A 19,378-nucleotide genomic window follows, 5' to 3' on the forward strand; every position below is an offset into this window, starting at 1 on the left:
TGGGAAGGGGTGGGGGCTGGGGGGCCCGGGTTCTCTTCGCATCAACCCCCCCCCCCAGTCTAAAAACAACCAGCCCAGCAAAACCCAGTGTCGCAACTGGATGGGAGACCAGGGAGGGGCCCAGACAGGGCGAAGTCCAGGGTGTCTGTGGGGCTGGGAGGGGAGCCTGGACACCTGGGTTCTCTGGGAGTGGGGTCTAGTGGTTAGAGCAGGGAGGGGGCTGGGGGCCTGGATGCCTGGGTTCCCTCTGGGCTCCACCGAGAGCCAGGCTGGATTCCTGGGGCATTGTGGGGGCGGGAAGAGCGGAGAAGGAACCCAGGTGTCCGGGCAGCTCCGGCCGCATCCGGCTGCAACTGGGCCTGGATTCCAGTCAGGCGGGTTTGGGGCCCAGACAGAGGCCCCAGGACCCGGACGCCTGGGTCCTCTCCAGCTGCAGGGGGAGGGCAGGGCAGGGGAGGGCAGCGGAGTCTAGTGGTTAGACCCGGGGAGCAGGCCTGGGAGCTCAGACGCCTGGGTTCCATGGCCAGACAGTGGGGCCCAGTGGATGAGAGCCGGGTGGGGCTGGGAGCCCAGACACCTGGCAGTGGGGAATGAGGGATAGAAGGGGGGTGGGGGAGTGGGCCCAGACGCTCAGGTTCCTTCCAGCTCTGGGAGGGCAGTGGGGATGGGGGGGGGGGTGAGAGCATTGGAGAGAGGGGGGCCAGGACCCAGGCACCTGGGTTCCCTCCAGCTTTGAAAGGGGAACCTTGATCTCTGGGAGCCCGGACGCCTAGGTTCTCTGGGGGGTGAGAGCAGGGGGGCCGGATACCCGGACGCCTGGGTTCCCTCTGTCTCAGGCAGGGTGCCAGGCCCCCGGGTTGTATCAGGATAGCACAGCCTATGGGGGGGGGGGGGGCGGGTGCCAGGATGCCTGGGTTCTCCGGGTTCCCTCTGGGCTCCAAGGTAACCGGGCGGCTCCTTTGTCCCAGGCTGGGCTGGGGGCCAGATCCTACCCCCACCCCCCATGACTCCCAGCCCCCTTCCTGCCTGCCCAGAACTGCCCCCCCCCCCCCCTTGGCACCACTGGTCGTGAGCAGCAGCAGCCCCTTGTGGCCAAGGTGGGAACTGGGGGCCCTGGATGCCAGGGTTCTCTGGGGGGCAGGAGCAGGGGATGGAGGCCCAGATGCCTGGGTCCCCTGTGGGGTTAGATCTGGGGTGGGGGGCTGGAGGCCTGGACACCTGGGTTTTCTGGGGGGCAAGGGAGGGTGGTTAGGGGGGAAAGGGGGGGGGGGGCTGGGGGCCTGGATGCCTGGGCCCCCTGTGGCTTAGGTCCAGGAGGGCTGGGGGCCTTGACACTTGGGTTCTCTGGGTGGGGGGCACAGCGCTCCCTGCTGGCTCTTGCCAGCCTCTGCCCCCCCCCCCAGCCCCTCCTGCCCCCACAAGGGGGATTTACCTAATACCCCATGACAGGAGGCTAATCCTCCCCCACCCCCCCCACCTGCCTGCCTGCCAGCAGCTGCCTCCGACTGCCTGCCTGGACCCCAGCCCGGACCCCAGCCCAGACCCCCCCCGGACCCCTACCTGCCGTAACTGCTGTAAGAACCCCGGGGGGCTGGGGGAGCACTTGACCTCGGGCTATGAATCTAGGGGGGGTTTGGGGGGGGTCTGTGGTGGTCTCCTGGCCTGGGAGAGGAGCTATGGACCTGGGGAACTATGGAGGTTCTTTACTGGGGAGTCTTGGGGGGCTGTGGGGGGTCTATGGGGGGTCTTCTGGTCCATGTGAGGGGCTATGGGTTGGGGGAAGTCATCAAGGGGGGTCTTTATTGGGGGATATTGGGGGGGTCTATGGGGGTCTCCTGGCCTGGGGGAGGGGTCTGTGGGGACCATAGGGGGGCTAGGAGGGGGGTTTTCTGGGGGTCTTCTGGCTTGGAGGGAGGGGGGTCTATGGGTCTGGGGAGATATGGTGGGCCTTTAATTGAGGATATTGGGGGTCTGGGGGGTCTATGGGGGTCTCCTGACCTGGGGAATGGGGCTGTGGGTTGGGGGGGTTAAGGGAAGGCTGGAGTCTGGGAGGGAGGTTGGTGGGGTCTATGGGGATCTCCCGATCTGAGAGAGGGGCTATGGTTTGGGGGGGCCTTTATTGGGGGGTATTGGGGCCTGGGGAGTCTATGGGGGACCCTGGTCCTGGTCACCTGTGGGACTGGAGAGGTCTCACAGGTCAGTTTGGGGGGCCTAGTGGGAGAGGGGGGGTCTCTGTGAGGTTGGGATGGTCCCTGGTCTGGTCTGGTCTGGTCTGGGGGGGCTGTGTGGGGGCAGCACTGCAAAGGCTGCTGGGAGCAGCAGGGTCCCTGGGTCCTGTGGAGCACAAAGGATTCTGAGATGGGGGTGGGGGGCTTGAGACCCCAGATGGAGCTGGAGGTTTCCCACAATCCTTTGCGACCAGCCTCTGGGCACAAGGGGTTTTCTTCTGCCTCCCAAGATGCTTTGCAGTGCCTGGGGGGACCTGGGGAGATCTCCGGAGGGTGGAGGAGGAATGGGGCAGGCTGGTCTAGCTGTGGCCCCAGAGGTTGAGTGGGGCAGGGCTATTCCAAATTGCCCCCACAACAGCTGTGAGACCCCACCACTAGGCATCACTGCCCCTGCCCAAATGTGAACCCGGTGCGGGGGAGAAGTAGCTATTCCAAATGTACCCAGATGTTGAACCAGGAGGAGCTGAGGGTGCTATTTCAGATGTGGCCACATGTTGGGAGGGAGGTCCTTTGGAGTGGGGTGGGTGGCTGTTTTCAGGCCCCATCTAGACGTGAACAAAACAGGAGGGCATTGGGGGGGAGTCTGTTCCACATGTGCCTAGGGGTTTGATGGGTCCTTCTGGAGCTCCCCCATCCAGATGTGTGTGTGTGTGTGTGGCGGGGTCTATTTTAGACGTGCTGGGGGCGGGGGGGAGGAGGGGCTAGACTTGGCTGTCAGGGGTGGGAACCCCAGGCAGAGACACCCCCCCGCCAAATTTGAGGCAGATGTGCAGCCAGCTGTGAGGAAGAGGGGGGGACACCTGGGACTACCCTCCACCCCCAACCCTGGGGAATGAGCCATTCCAGATGTGGGTGGGGGGACACAGAGGAGCCCAGATGCATCCAGATGTGCAGGGGTGGTCATCTCACCCATACAGAGGCTTGGGGAGCCTATCCAGCTGTGAGGGGGGGGGAAAGGGGCCTCTTCTAAGTGTACCCAGGTATGCCAGGGTCTACTTGAAGACCCCCCCACCTCCAGGAGGAGCCAGATATTTGTTGGGGGAGGTCCACCTAGCAAAATACACCCACCCACCCAGATGTTCCCACGCCCTTCAGGTGTGAGCAGCGGGGCAGGGCATGGGCCATTCCAGCTGTGGCCAGATGCTGCATGGGGGGAGAGGCCAGAAGAGTAGGCCTCTACTAGGGAACCCCCACCCTGTTCCCACTCGGACCTCCTCACCAATGTGAGCAGAGTAGTGGGGTAGAGGAGGGGGGGGGGGGGAAGCATCCCAGCTGTGCCCAGATGTTGGGGGGGAGGGTCCCCACTCAGCTGCTCCCACCTGGCCCTGCCGCCTGCCCCCTTCCACATGCGCCACTGGCTAATCCAGATGTTCCTCCTTCTTTCGCTCCCCCACCCCCAGCTCCAGGTGACCCATCTCTGTCTCCCCACCCTACCCCCTGTCGCTCCCTCCCTCCCCCCTCCCACCATCGCCATGGACATTGGGGGCCTGGAGACGGTGGTAGCCAACTCAGCCTTTGTGGCAGCCCGTGGCAGCATCGACAGCCAGGTGGGGGCACCGGTGCGGGACAAGAAGATGCGGGACCGCCTCCGTCTTCCCCACATCTCACAGTGCGAGGAGCTGCGGGAGGCATCTGCTGGCGACCCCTTCCACAGCACATGCCTCCAGCAGCCCTTGGGCCGCCGCCTCTTCCGGCAGTTCCTGGAGGCCCCTGAGAGCCCCTATGAAGCGCCTGCAGGGCTCTGGAAGGCCCTTGAAGAATACGGGGAGGCTGAGGAGGCCGAACGGAGACAACGGGCTCAACAGGCCATCAACCGGTTCTTGGAGGTGTCTTCACCACTCTTCTGCGCCTTTCTGGAGGAGAAGACGTTGGCCAAAGTCAAGGCTGAAGCCAACCAGGCCCGGGGAGACCTCTTCAAAGAGGTGGAAGAAGAGCTTCTCCAACATCTGGAGGCCCAGGCATGGGGCCCCTTCCAGGACAGCCCCTTCTTCTCCCGCTTCCTCCAGTTCAAGTGGTTGGAGGCCCAGCCAGTGATGGAGGAATGGTTCCTCGACTTCCGGGTGTTGGGCAAAGGGGGGTTTGGGGAGGTCTGTGCTACGCAGATGCGGGCCACTGGCAAGATGTACGCCAACAAGCGGCTCAACAAGAAGCGCCTCAAGAAGAGGCGGGGCTACGAGGTAAGAGAGGAAGGGGCAGGGGGGGTCTTGGATGCTGCCAGTTGGAGGGGTTGAGGGGGTTGGGGGAGACAATGGGGGCCCAGATGCTTGGGTTCTTCTCTGTGGGGTGTGTCAAGTTGGGGACAGGTCACCTGGGTAGGGTGGGGAGGCATCAGGGGGTCTTGGAGTATGCTTGTTGGGGGAGTTGAGGGGGTTAGGGGGAGAAGATGGGGGCCCGGATGCCTGGGGGGGTGTAGAGTTGGGGGCAGGACTCCTGGTTCTTATGGTGTAGGAGGTTGTGGGGTGGGGTTGAGAGCCTGGACGCCTGCTTTCTTACCTTGTAGGAGGTGGTGGGGTGGAGTTGGGGGCCCGGATACCTGAGTTCTCTCCCTGTAGGGGAGGTGTGGGGTAAGATTGGGAGCCCAGACACCTGGGTTCTCTCCCAGCATGTGGGGTAGCTGAGGGAAGGGGGGTGGTGTTTGGGAGGGGGATAAGTGGGATCGAAGGTGGGGCCTGGACCCCTCAGTTCTCAGCTTGTTTTCAGTGCGGTAGGGTTGGGAGATCCAGATGCCTGGGTTCTTACCCTGTGGGGATTGGTGGTGTAGAGCTGGGAGATGGGATGCCTGGGTTCCCTCCCTATAGGGGTTCTGGGGGGAAGATTTGGAAGCCTGGACACCTGGATTCTCTCCTGAGGTGATGGGAGACTACCCAAGTGTCCAGGCCCCCATGTCTACCAAACCAGATGCAGTGGGGAGAGAAGCCAGGCAAGATCCCACCCCATTCTACAATTCAGTCCCTGACCCCTGACCCTGAGTGGAGGATCAAAACCCTCTAGCCAAGGATCTTTGGGGAAGAGAAGGCCCCAGGGGAAGAGGTTGGTAGCCCCAGGCTCAGCCTTGAGAGAGGTTGCCAGGGCATGGAGCTGGGGGGGGGGGGAGGGGGAGGGAAAGCTGGGCAGGGGGCATGAGAGAGAGCAGAGGCTGGGGGGGGGGCATTGGGGGAAGGGAGTCACCATGGTTGAGAAGACCCCTCCAGTCCTGAAAGCTCAAGGCATTGAGGGTCTTCAGCAGGGATTGGAGATCTTTCGCTGGACTCTGATTGGATGGTCAACCCCATTGGCCAACACCTTCCTGAAGGATAGCTCTGGCCCACTGCCAACGAGTTGGGTGCTGGGAACATGGCACCTTCAGAAGACGGCTGTGTGAGGAGGATGTTTCTCCCCATGCTTTCTCCCTGAGGTGATGGGACCCAAGTGGGGCACACCCCAAATCCAGGGGTCCCCCCCACAAAAGCAAGTGTTGGAAGATCACAGGAGAGGTGACCAACGGGTTGGAAGGTTAACAGGACTTTTTTGGTGCCCTGAGAGCCTGCTGCATGGTGGCCACCACAGATCAACTCATCAGAGAAACCGTCAATGATACCAGTACCCACCAGTACACACCAGCTCCCAAAGACAGAACCTACCCCAGACGGACACCACTCTCACTAACTGCCTGCCAGGTCCTTTTGGCTTGGATGAGGCTTCCTGACACCCTTTCTTGATCCTCAGGGACACCATGAGGTCCCTTGATCCTCACGGAGCTGCCATGAGGTCTCTTCAAACTTTCCATGAAGAAGAGTAGCAAAGACTTCTGGGAAAGGCAGGAGCTTAGTACAACAGTGGTCATCATATAGCGGCATGTGGATATTACAAGTCTATCGTCTGTGTCAAGATGGTGACACAACTGGTGGGGAGAGGCGTGTACAAGCACATGGGGTGGATGAGAAGGGGAGGAGACACTTTCCAGGGACAAGGCATTGAATCCAGATGAAATCTGCTCCTAGATCTTCCAAGTAATGCCGGCTTGGCCTACAGGTGGGAGAAGGAGGAGGACCTGATGGGCCTGGAGACCAAGAGCTACCTGGGAATGAAGCAGTAGCAGACCCCTATTGCTGAAACTGAGGTGATTCTTCCCTCCTGGAAGGCCTTGGTGATTTCCGGGCTGAGTTTTAGTCCAGGAAAGAGGGAAAATACAAGGCTAAGTAGAAAAGAGCATGTAGGGATGGAGGCAATGAAACATCCCACCTCACCACCTTGACCTTGACCCCGTGACACCTGCCATAAGTGGGCGCCGATACAGGAAGTGCTAAGATAGACACAAGAGATTGGGCTGGGGATTGGGTGCAGCCACCATGATGTGGTGGCACCATTAAAGGCTCATAGGTCACTGGATGGAGGGGGTTGGTGGTGTAGAGTAGGGAGCCCGGACACATGGGTTCTTACCTTGTAGGAGGTTGGTGGGGTGGTGTTGGGAGCCTGGACACCTGGGTTCTTTCCCTAAAGGCAGGTGGAGCGATGGAAAGGCAGGGGGATCTCTGTCATGATGGGAACCCGGTGTGGGTCCCTGGGTGGTCCAGGTAGTGGGGTGGGCAAGTCAGAGAGGAACCAGGGATGGTGGTGGGTGGGGGAAGCTGGGGGTCAATGGAAACCCTTTGGCATCCAACTGGTGGCACCCCAGGAGATACCTTCTCCCACCTCAAGGCAAGCCCCACTTTGAACCCAACCCCTGGTCCCACCAGCACCAAAGACCCTCTAACAGTGGAGACCTCCAAGCCCACCTTGAACCCAACCCCCTGCCTCTTAGAGGCTCCAACGATGGAGACCTCCAAGTCCACCCACCCCATTGGAGACCAGCCTCTGGAAGACTATTGGCCAACTTATACCCTTCCCCCAACCCTGACCCCACCCCCCTACAATCACCAGAGAAAGGTTAAAGGAGACTTGCAGGGGCCTGATTTGGACCTGTAGAGAGAGAGACAGATCTCTATAATGTCATTAGTGGGATTAGTGCTGCCAGGAGCTGTGTCATTACCACCCCAGATATAGATCGGAGAACAAAAGCTTCTAATAATGATCAAGGCAAGGTATTCTGGGAGTGGACAGTGCATGGAGTCCCCTCCTCCGGTGAGAACAGAGATGCCTCGCTAAGCAGAGGGGAAAATAACCTGAAGCTCAAGTGATTACCAGGGGATTCAGCATTCAAGGGGCCTGAAGGAGAAATTAAAGTAGGCGCTGGGCTGCCGAAGGGCAAGAAGGAGAGGCAGAGCCAAGAGGGGAGACTGGAGCCAATGAGGAGAGGGCGGGAGAGTCCTGTGACCAAGACGTGACTGGCAGTGGGGAAGGGGGCTTAAAATGGGGCTGGGGAAACGTGCCAAGGTTGTCATTGGGGGTGGGATGGATGGATGGAGGGGTTGGCTTATGGTGTGATGTTTGTCACCAGCTGGGAGTGGAGCTTCTGACTAGTCAGTGGGGATGTGTTATTGCTATGTGTTGGAGGTGGTGTGGACATCTCCATCCATCTGCCTGTCCCTCTGTCCCCAACACACTCCCCTCTGTATGTCCATTTGTCCATCCATCCATCTGCCCATCTGTCTATCCATCCATCCAACTACATTCCCATCCATCCATCTATCCATCGTCACACGTTTCTGTAAATCTGTTCAACCATCCAATCCCCCATCCATCCATCCCCATCTCCATGTCTATCCATCCATTCATCTATCCCCATATACTCCTCTGCCTGTCTGTCCATCCAGCCATCTATCCATCCATCTGGGCATCCCTACATACCCCTCTATCAGTCAGTTCATCCATCCCCACATCTTCCCAGCCCTACAAACCTCTCTCTGTCCATCCATCCATCCATCCCCTACTCATCCATCCATCCATCCATCCATCCATCCATCCATCCACACCCCCTGCCATCCATCCATGCATCCATGCATCCATCCCCAGATCCACCCCTCTGGGCATCCCTACACACTCCTCTATCACTCAGTTCATCCATCCCCCCATTCATCCATCCCTACACACTTCTCTCTCTGCCCATCCATCTATCTACCGCTCACTCATCCGCACAAATCTCCATCCATCCATCCATCCATCCATCCATCCATCCATCCATCCATCCCTTCCACACACACTCCATCCTGTCTGCCTGTCCATCCATCCAGCCATAAACCTGCAAAGATGCATCGGCTGTAGGGGGAACAGGCAGTCATATTTTCCAGGTCAAGGTATATGGGGCCAGAAGAATTGGAAAACCATTGGCGGAGGCTACAGTTGTAGGAGAGAAACAGCCCAGCTGGCTGAGGAGCTGCCTTGAGAAGGTCGCAGTGGGGAGTGGGGCCAATGGAGAAAGGAATTGAGCTGCAGAGAACATCTGGGAAGCCAATGGGTTGAGATGGTCCAAAGTCCCGATGGTGGTAGACCTTACCAAAGGACATGGAGATGAAAAGCATGAAGGTCTACTGATGTCTCCAAAAAGAGGACAACCAGGAACAGAGACCTCAGGATGCTGGGAAAAGGACCCAAAGCTTTGTCCCCAGCTGTCCTCAAAAAGAGGACCCAAGGATTCTGGGAAAAGGACCCAAAGCCTTGGCCCCGGCTGCTCTGGGGAGACAGGGGATGTGGTAGAAGTGGACTCCTTCAATCATGGAGGTTGGAGACCAGCAAAATATTTCTTCTTTTAGCAAGCAACAGCCATTGCATTTATCCTGGGATAATTTGTGCCCCTATTTGTCCTGGAATGAAGATATCCCATGATTGATGGATTGCCGTGGATCCAATGATGCCATTCTGGGGATAACCATTCAGACATCCCTTGAGATGTCCTGGGATAAATAAGTAGTACAGGATAGAAATAGCATGACTTCAAATGGTGGAAAGAGGGGTGGAAAGTAAATGAAGCAACCTATAGGGTCAAGGGGAGATCATCAAGTGGAGACCCTCCAAGGCAGGGGGTTGTTGAGGGGCTGTAGGGGATGGGGGGCCTTACCTCCATTTTCCAAGTCAAGGTGGTCCCATAGAGGATCTTTCCACCCCTCTTTCCACAATTTGAAGTTATGCTATTTCCAGCTGGATATTCCAATCCTCCTCCGGCGGTCAATGCCTCTGGAGAGCAGGCTGGAGGATCTTGGCTGAAGCAAAGGATGTTGGGAGATGGGGGACTCAGAGTGTGCAAGGGCCAGGGTGAGAGAAGAGGTCTGGGGTGAAGTTGGCAGCAAAGGAAGGGGGAGGGCAGGGGGCAGGAGGGATGCGGAGCACCCAGCATGTGGGGGGCAGGGGAAATGCGCTGTGAGGCCTGGGGGGGTGTTGGACCCCAGTGCTTGGGGAGTCCAAGGGGGTGTGGAGGGGAAGGGGCTGGGGGTGTGGGAGGGGGGATGGATAGATGGAATCTATGTATGGTGATGGATGGAGGAGTGTGTGTGTGTGTGTGTGTGTGCATTTATGTGTGTTTGGATGGGAGTATGGATAGACAAAAGTAATTTGCATATGGTGATAGATGGAATGAGGAGTGTGCATGTGCATATGTGAGTGCGTGTGTGCATGTGTGTGTGTGCATGAATGGGTGTATGTATGGATGAAAGGAATAGTGACAGATGGATGGAGGGGTGTGTGCCTGTGCATGTGTGTGTGCATGTGTGTGCATGTGGCTAGATGGAAGGAAGGGTGGATAGAGAGGAGTACGTGAGGCTAGGTGGATGGACAGGTTGTCGCCATTGCTACTACCTGATTGGTAGGCACAAAACAGTCCTGAACTTTGATTGGCCAGTGCAGAGTGCTCGTCCCTCTCTGATTGGTGCAACTGCCTGAGCTGGAAATCCACAGGGAAGGTCTTGCCATCATAGTGGGGTCTGGGAGTTGGACACCTGGGCAGGCGTGTTTGTGGGTGTGTGATTATGTGTGACCGTGGGTGGGGGTGTGGGGGGTGTTAGTGGGTGAGAGTGTGTGTGTGTATAAGTATGATTGTAAAGGTGGATGTGTGTCCATAGGTGTGTGTGTCTATTACTTTAATGGTGGTGGGGGTGATTGTAAAGGTAGGTGGGGGGGCATACCTGTGTGTGTCCCCATAGGTGTGTGTATAAGTATGATTGTAAAGGTGGGGGGGGGTGCATGTCCATAGGCACGTGTGTCTGATTGTAAAAGTAGGTTTGTGTGAAAGTGTGTTGGGTGATTTTGTGTGTGTGTGGGTATTTTGGTAGACATGTACGTGTGTGGTTGTATTGATAATGATGTGTGTGCATCGGAGTGTGATTGTGAAGATAGCGGTGAGAGAGAGTATGTGTTGGTGTGTGATTGTGTGTGGGTATGTGGGTGGGAATATGTGTGTGTGAGTGTGTAGATAAGGATGTGTGTATAAATGTGCACGGTGGGTGATTGTGTGTGAGTGGTTGTGTTGGCAGTGATGTGTGTGCACACCTGAGTGTGATTATAGAAGTGTGTGGGTGGGTGCGTGTGACAGAGTGTTGCGTGATTGTGTGTGAGTGTGGTTGTGTAGGTAAGGATGCAGGTATAGAGGTGCTTGTGTTCATATGCCGGGGGGGGGGTGTGTGAATAGAGGTGTGCCTGTGGGGGGGTCTGTGTGTGTGTGTGTGTGTGTGTGAACTTGAGTGTAGGGGTTGTGTATGTATCATTGTGTGGGTTTGTGTCATACACTCATGTCCCTGTAGGTGTCCGTGTGTGTATGCATCAGAGGTTGTATGGGACTGTGTGTGTTTGTCAGACTGTGTGTAGGAGTATGTGCATGCATGTGTGTGTAAGTTTCAGACTGTGTAGGGGTGTATGAATGTGAGACTGTGTGTGTAGGGGGGTATCAGACAATAGGTGCAACCTATTGTGGGCACACATACAACTGAACACCCACACCTACTACCTGCTATGTATGCAACTGGATACACACGTGCTATGTGCCATGCATGCCTACATACAAGCTCTCTGTCACACACACCCACACACACATGGCCAGGTATACAACCAGCCATACACACACCTCCAACTAAACAACCTGCTACACGTGTGCAACTGGACATGCTCAATTTACACATGCACAAACTGGCCATGTACACAACCAGCCATACACATCCTATACCCACACAACCTGTTACACACATCTACAACAGGACCTGCACACAACCTGCCATGTACACCTGCAAACAACCTCCCCCCAACACATACACGTGTTCACCAACAGGCACACACAAACTAAGCACATTCATCTACATACACTCATCTACACATATATACACAAAAAAAACACACTCATCTACAGACAGACACACACCCGACTCCACTTATCTACCCACACACTTGCACTCATCTACACACAACCCCAAACAAACTAATCTACACATACACATAAACTGACGCACTAATCTATACACACACACTGAACTCATCTACACACACACATACAAACACACTCCTCTACCTAAGCACACACTCATCTACATACACACACACTCTCATCTACACATACACACACAAACTGAACACACTCATCCCTGAACATGCTCATCCACACACACATGAACCCAAACACATACCCACACTCATCTACACACATACATATCTGAACACTCTCATCTACACATACATACCTGTATATACTCATCTACATAAACACACATAAGCAGAACACAGAAATTTACACCCACCCACCCCTGAACACACTCATCTACACACAAATACACAAAGTGAACACACTTATATACACATACCTCTGAACACACTCCTACACACACCTGAACACACTCACCTACACATACACATACCTGAAAGTCATTTGCACACACACAAACTGAATACACTCTTACACATACACCCCCTTGGACACACTTATCTACATAAACACAGAATCTGAACACACTCATTTACACACATACATACACACATGCACACACCCTGAATACACTCATCTACATACAAACTGAACATGCTCATGTACACACACACACCTGAACACACTCATCTACATACACACACGAACTGAACACGCACATCTACACCCTCCCAAACACACTCATTTACACACACATTCAAACACACTCATCTATGTTCACACACACACACACATACACACACACAACTGGATAAACATCCCCCTCACATCCTCGTGTACACACGTACCCCCAGATAAGCCCACACCTGGGCATCACCACGCACCTGGCCCCTCCCCTGCTGCTCTGGGATATTTCAGGCTGGGCAAAGCTGCTTGCAGATTTCAGGACCCCTTAGTGTCACCCTCGGGGCAGGGGTGGGGATCAGCCCTGGGGCCACATGAGGATGCCTGGGTTCTTTCCAGTGTCATGGTAGAGTGTGGGAGACTTGCCCCCGCTGGGGGGGAGGGGTGTTGGGGGTAGGACATGTGTTGGGAAGGGGTGTGGGGGGGTGGTCTGTCTGTCTCTTTGTTCCTGTTCAGTCTCATCTGCCCTGACCCACACGCACGTGGCCACCCTCCGTCTGTCTGTCCTGGAACCTGCCCGCTCATCCCCATGTGCTCCTGTTGGGTCGCCTGTCCACCCACCCCCCTCACACAGACACCCCCCCCTTCTCCCTCATTCCACCTACCCACACATCCATCCATCCATCCATCCATCCATCCATCCATCCATCCATCCATCTGTCTGTCCATCTTTCCACCCCCCACCCATTCATCCGCTCACCCATCCATCCATCTGTCCAAACATCCATCCGTCCACCCACCCACCCACGCATCGACCCACCCACCCATCCATCCGTCTGTCCGTCCACCTACCTCTCACCCATCCAGCCATCTGTCCACCCATCCACCCACCTACCCATCCATCTGTGCATCCATGCACCCACCTACCTACCCATCCACCCACCCTGCCCCTCCCCAGGTAAGTGCCTCCACCGCCCCAGCCTATCCCGGGGGGCAGTCAGGCCTGACTCCCTCCCCCTGGCAGGGCGCCATCGTGGAGAAGCGCATCCTGGCCAAGGTGCATAGCCGCTTTGTGGTGACACTGGCCTACGCCTTCCAGACCAAGACAGACCTCTGCCTCGTCATGACCCTCATGAATGGTGGCGACCTCCGGTGAGGCCCCATCCCCATGGTAGCCCTTCCCCCAATCAGTAGCTTAGTGTGTCTGGGTCTGTCCCAGGCTAAAGTCCCTGCTCCAGCTCTGGGGTTCAATGTATCTGGATTTAACCTGGGATAAAGTCCCCTCCTTTGCTCTAGGGTTTAGTGTGTCTGGTTTTATCCCAGGATAAAGCCCCCACCCTGGCTGTGTGGTTCAATGTGTCCAGGTTTATCCCAGAATAAAATTCTCTCCCCTGCTCTGGGGTTCAATTTGTTTGGGTTTATCCAGGGATAAAGTCCTCTCCCCTAGGATTCAATCTGTCTGTGTTTGTCCCAAGATAAAGTCTCTCTCCTGGCTCTGGAGTTGAACGCATCTGGATTTAACCAGGGATAAAGGTTGCTTTCCCCACTCTGGGGTTTAATGTGTTTGGACTTATCCCAGGATAATCACCTCCCCAATCCCAGGTTCAATGTGTCTGGATTTATTCTGGGTTAAAATCTTCCCCCTCCCCCAGTATACAGTTCAATATGTCTGGATTTATCCCAGGATGAAGCCCATTGGGGTTCAATGTGTCTGGAGTTATCCTGGGATAATGTCCCAGACCTCTCTCTGGGATGCAATATATCTGGATTTATCCTGGGATAAAGACCTCTCTCCCACTCCTAGGTTGACCCCTTAGATTTATCCTAGGACAAAATCTAGGTCCCCTATTCCTTAATAAATCCAGACACATTGAATCCTGTAGCAGGGGAGCAGACTTTATCCGGGGATAAATTCAGACACGTTGAACCTAGAGCAGGTAGGGAGGGCTTTATCCCAGGACAAATCCAGACACATTGAATGTGGGACCAGAAGAAGTTACTTTATCCTGTGATAAAGTGAACCCCAAGAAGTAGTGTGGGGGCAGAAATGGGAGACCTTATCCCAGGATATATCAAGACACATTGAACCCTGTGCCCAGCCATAATCTAGGTCCATCTCCCATGATGCACCTCTTAGGCAAATGGCTGGGGGAGGGGGGCTGGGGCCGCCTGTATTATGGGAAATATCCACCCCTCCCCCCTGTTCTGGAGCTGCCCCTTTCCCCCCTATGCCCAAAGAACCTCTATCCTCCTGGGGGGAGGAGGGGACTGAACCCCAAATCTCAGGTCATGTGACCCCCAAAACCAGTTCTATGGTCTACATGACCCCAAAATAAGTCCTGTGGTCTACGTGACCCCCAAACTGAGGTTTCAGCTTCCCCTAAAACCCCAACCACCTGCCCCTTCTCCATACCATGGTCTATCTCACCCTTGGTGTCAATGTAGCCAACTCTGGGGATGCTAGTGGGCATGGGGTATGCCCTTCTGGTTGCTGTGGAGATGCCAGGCCAAGGAGTGGGCTTATGGCTGCCATTGAGATGCCAGGCCATGGGGATGGACCATTTTGGTCTCCATGAAGACACCAGGCCATGGGGGTAGGCCCTTCTAGTCACCATGGAGATACCAGGCCATGGGGATGCCAGGCCATGGGGCATGGGGGAGATGCCAGGCCATGGAGTAGGCCCTTCTAGTCACCATGGAGATGTCAGGCCATGGCCATAGAAATGTCAGGCCATGGGGATACCAGGTCATGGGGCATAAGGGAGATGCAAGGCCAATTCTAGTCACTGTGGAGGCACCAAGCCATGGCAGAAGGCCTTTTTGGTCTCCAAGGAGACACCAGGCCATGGGGGTAGTGATGCCCAGGCCAGCTTGGCCCACTCAGTTGCTATAGCAACACCTTCCCCAGCTCAGGCCATGGGGTCATCCTGGAGATGGTTCCCCACAACCCCCTAACTTGAGTCACATGACCCTCTGCCCCCTGCAACTAGGTACCACATGTACAATGTGGATGAGAAGAACCCGGGCTTCCCGGAGCCACGCGCCATCTTCTACACGGCCCAGATCATCTGCGGCCTGGAGCACCTCCACCAGAGCCGCATCATCTACCGCGACCTCAAGCCCGAGAATGTGCTGCTCGATGACGCCGGTGCGGGCCCTGGGGGGGCCAGGGAGAGAGCTCCCTCGCCCCAGAGCTGGGAGAGAACCCAGGCTCCGGGATGCCCAAGTCCCCCATGGCCCTACCCAGAGTGGGGAGATCCCAGGGTGGGGGGTGAAGTGGTGGGGTGACCCCCAGCTCCTCTGAGGCCTGTTTCTACCCTCTCCCCCAGGCCACGTGCGCCTCTCTGACATGGGGCTGGCTGTGGAACTGCCCAAGGGGCAAGTGAAAACCAAGGGGTATGCGGGGACCCCAGGTAAGTGGGGGTGGGAGTGGGGGTGGGGGTACCCCAACCTGAACCCCCTGTGCCCCCTTCCATCTTCCTGGCCCCCTTTCTCCCCATCTAAATTCCCCTTCAGCCCCCTACAGACCCCACACTTCCGTCTCCCCAGCTTGGACACCACCTTGACCCCCATCCTTTCCGGTGGGTCCTGACCCTCCTGCCAATCTCTGCACAGGGTTCATGGCACCAGAGCTGCTGCGGCAGGAGGAGTATGACTGGAGCGTGGACTACTTCACGTTGGGCGTCACCCTCTATGAGATGATCGAGGCCAAGGGGCCCTTTCGGACCCGGGGGGAAAAGGTACGGAGAGATCTGCCTCCTGCCCTAAGCCCCTCTGCCTGGTGTCACCATGGTCACCATGGAGGTAGCAAGCCAAGGAGTAGGCCCATCTGGTCACCATGGAAATAGTAGGCCAAGGGGTAGGTCCACCATCATGGAGACATTAGGTCATGGGGTAGGCCCACCTGATCACTACTTAGATATTAGGCCATGGGATCCCTGCCTCCCCTCCACCCCCATAGTGACACCAAGGCAGGACTGACTGACATGGTTGCCCTAGTGATGCCATGCCTAACTTGGCCCATGTGGTCATCATGCAGATGACAGGCCCATCCTGGTTGCCATGGCAATGCCAAGCCTGCCTTGGCTCACTTGGTCACCGTGGTGATGCCTTGGCCCGCACACTTGCCATAGTGACTCTAGGGAAGGTTCAGCCAGTGTGGGCACCATGGAGATGGTAGTCTTATCCAGCTACTGTGCCAACACCATACCTAGCCCACCCTACCTGGTTACCAGGGAGATGCCATACCCACCTTGGCCTATTGTAGTGCCAGCCCTGCCTGCTTACCATGGGGATGCCATACCCAGCTCAGCAGTTCATGGAGGTACCAAGCCCGCTCAGTTACTGTACTACTCAGATACCATCCCAGCTCAACACCAGGCTCAGCTAGTTACTATGGTGAGGCTAGGCTAGCCTTGGCTCGTGTGGTTGCCCTGGCAACACCACAGCAGGCTCAGCCTATTTGGGCACCATGGAGGCTCCAGACTTATCTGGTTGCCGTGGTGACATCAAACCAGGGCCTATATCCCCCTTGTTGCCATGGTGATGCCACACCAGAGTCTCAACCCACCCAGTCGCCATAGTGATGCTGGGCCAGGGCCTTGGCCCTGCCTGGTCACCATGGCAACATCAGGCCAGGGCCTACACCGTGCTGGGTTGCCATGATGACACAGGACCAGGGTCTATGTCCACCTGGTTGCTGTGGTGATGCCAAATCAGGGCCTACACCCCACGTGGTCACCATGGTGACACCAAGCCAGGGTGGGTTGGCACAGCAGCACCAGGCCAGGGCCTGGGCCCACCTGGTCACCGCAGCAATGCCCCTGATGGTGCTGCCCGCGGCAGGTGGAGAACAAGGAGGTGACACGGCGCATCCTGAATGACCCTGTGAGCTACTCGGAGAAGTTCAGCCCCGAGTGCCAGGCGACGTGTGAGGGGCTGCTAGTGAAGGACCCCACTGGGCGCCTTGGCTTCAAGGACAACAGCTGTGCTGAGCTCAAGGCCCAGCCTCTCTTCCGCACTGTCAACTGGGAGCGTCTGGCGGCAGGTAACGGCCCCCTTGCCCCATGCCGGTGGGGCCCACAGGGTTGCCATGGCAATACTGAACCATAGAGTTGGCCCATGTGGTCACCATGGTGACACCAAGCAACGGGGGAGGGCCCCCTGGTCACCACAGTGATGCCAGACCATGGAGTAGGTCCACGTGATTACTATAGTGACACCAGGCCACAGGGGAGACCCCCCTGGTCACAGTGGTGATGCCCAGCCAAGCATGCCCAGCCCAGCCATGGCAACACCAGGCCATGAGGCAGGCCCCCCTGGTCACCATGGACATCAAGTCATGGGGACAACAGGCCTTTGGACAGGCTCCCCTGATTGCCATAGTGATGCCAGGCCATGGAGTAGGCCCCCTTGGTTGCTATGGTGAGGCCAGGCAATGGGCTAGGCCCCACTGGTCACCATGATGATACCACACCATGGAGTAAGCCTCACTGGTTGCCATGGTGACACCCAACCATGGGCTAGACCCTGCTGGTCACTATGGTGACACCAAGCCAAGTCCCGCCCCCCTGCCCCACCCCCCAGCTGTGCCCCAAACACTGCCTGGCACCTCCTGCAGGCCTGTTGGCACCCCCGTTTGTGCCCGACCCCCGCATGGTCTACGCCAAGGACATCGACGATGTGGGTGCCTTCTCCACCGTGAAGGGCGTGGTGCTGGATGAGACTGACCGGGTCTTCTACGAGGACTTCGCCTCTGGCACTGTGCCCGTGTCGTGGCAGGAGGAGATGCTCGAGACAGGCGTCTTCGGCGAGCTTAACGTCTGGGGGCCCCCCGGCACCCTGCCCCCTGATCTGGATCACAATGTCAGCCCTGATGCCGGGTCTGCCAAGTCAGGGGCCTGCTGCCTTCTCTGAGACCACCCCCCGCCCCGCCTTCTCAGGAAGGCCTAGAGGGACAGGGAGGCTCCACACCCCCCAACCCTCCCCCCCATCCATTTCCACAGGACCCAGGTGTCCGGGTTTTCTCCCCAGAGTGGGGGGACAGCCCCCCACATCTGCCCTTCCCAGAGCAGGGAGGGAACCCAGGTTTCCCAGCTCCCCCCCTGCAAAGCCCACACCCCATCCCCAGGGAGAGGAAAGAACCCAGGTTTCCAGGCTCCCATCACCCCCTGCTCTGACCCCCAGCCCTGACTCCCCTCCTGGAACTGGGAGCCCAGACACCTGGGTCCTCTCCCTGGCTGTGGAGGAGGATAGCAGGGGACTCTTGGGTCCTTTCCTTGCCTGGGGGTGCTGGCGGGTTATAGCAGGGGTTGCTGGGATCCCGGATGCCCGGGTTCTTTCCCCATAACTCTAGCAGGGGTCGTTTGGAGTGGGGGCCCGGACACCACGGTCCTACCCCCGGGCAGGTGAGGCAGAGGCTCCCAGCTCTAGGCCATGTTCATCTTATTTACTCGTCAGAAGTCAAACAACTTACTAGCATTTTACACCCCTTAACTCCACCTCTGCCCCTCCCAGCACCTGCCCAGGGAGACCCTGGACCCTCAGGGACCAGAATAGAACCCAGGCATCCTGCTCCCCTGTCCACCCTACCTCTCCCTCCAGGGGTACCCCAACTGCTGTAGTTCACCCCCCCCCCCCATCACCCACAGCGCTGTAGGCGATTTTGTATAAAAGAATACAATTGGGTTGTGATCACTGCTGTCGCCTCCAGCTGTTATTTCCTCTGCCTGTAGCTTGTCCCTTGGGGAGGGGTTGGGTTGGGGGTGACACACATTGAACAGGCCCAGTGTCCTGGGTCTTTAAGTCACACTAGCAGCTGTTGAGAGCTACAGACACCCATCATGTGGCTTGTGAATATTCTCATAGCTACAGTCATAATTGCACCATCACAGGCTTGTGGATATACCTGCAGCTATAGTCACTCATGATGATGATGTCCTGGTCTACCATGTGCTACAGTTGCCACTGTCTAGCTGTAGGCCCATACAGTTATAGTCGTCAGTCACGGCCCCTCCCAAAGGCAGTTACCGAGAGCTGGTATAATAGTTGTTCATTATTACACCAGCTCTCAGCTTCTCACAGGTGGCTGTCTCCTGGAGTGGCTGTGACCATAAACAAGTACATGACAGTTGAACACAGCTGGAGTCACCCTCAGTTGCAGCTACAACCTCAGCTGATCACAATATGATGCACAGTTGCAATGCTCCAAGACACAACTGGACACCCAGTCTCACCCCCAGCGACAACCGGACACAATAACAACTCCTCC

At 56.9% G+C, this 19,378-nt stretch overlaps 1 protein-coding gene across 1 annotated transcript; it reads left to right on the plus strand.

Annotated features, from left to right (window-relative positions):
* Positions 1-3,634: 3,634 nt before the first annotated feature.
* On the plus strand, positions 3,635-18,806 carry GRK1 (G protein-coupled receptor kinase 1). Its single transcript, XM_059717905.1, has 7 exons — positions 3,635-4,405; positions 13,133-13,260; positions 15,099-15,256; positions 15,438-15,521; positions 15,724-15,848; positions 16,954-17,155; positions 17,729-18,806. Exons 1-7 carry the CDS (start codon positions 3,701-3,703, stop codon positions 18,022-18,024), a joined length of 1,698 nt encoding a protein of 565 aa, XP_059573888.1. The 5' UTR covers positions 3,635-3,700; the 3' UTR covers positions 18,025-18,806.
* Positions 18,807-19,378: the final 572 nt, after the last annotated feature.

Source organism: Alligator mississippiensis, chromosome 15, assembly GCF_030867095.1.
Source record: "Alligator mississippiensis isolate rAllMis1 chromosome 15, rAllMis1, whole genome shotgun sequence".
In the NCBI taxonomy this organism is placed as follows: Eukaryota; Metazoa; Chordata; order Crocodylia; family Alligatoridae; genus Alligator; species Alligator mississippiensis.

Excerpts from the sequence above, each read along its gene's own strand:
- GRK1 (XM_059717905.1), top strand. The coding sequence starts at position 3,701 with ATGGACATTGGGGGCCTGGAGACGGTGGTAGCCAACTCAGCCTTTGTG. Across the intron at positions 4,406-13,132 it reads AGAAGAGGCGGGGCTACGAG|GGCGCCATCGTGGAGAAGCG; the intron begins GTAAGAGAGGAA and ends TCCCCCTGGCAG. Across the intron at positions 15,849-16,953 it reads TTCGGACCCGGGGGGAAAAG|GTGGAGAACAAGGAGGTGAC; the intron begins GTACGGAGAGAT and ends TGCCCGCGGCAG.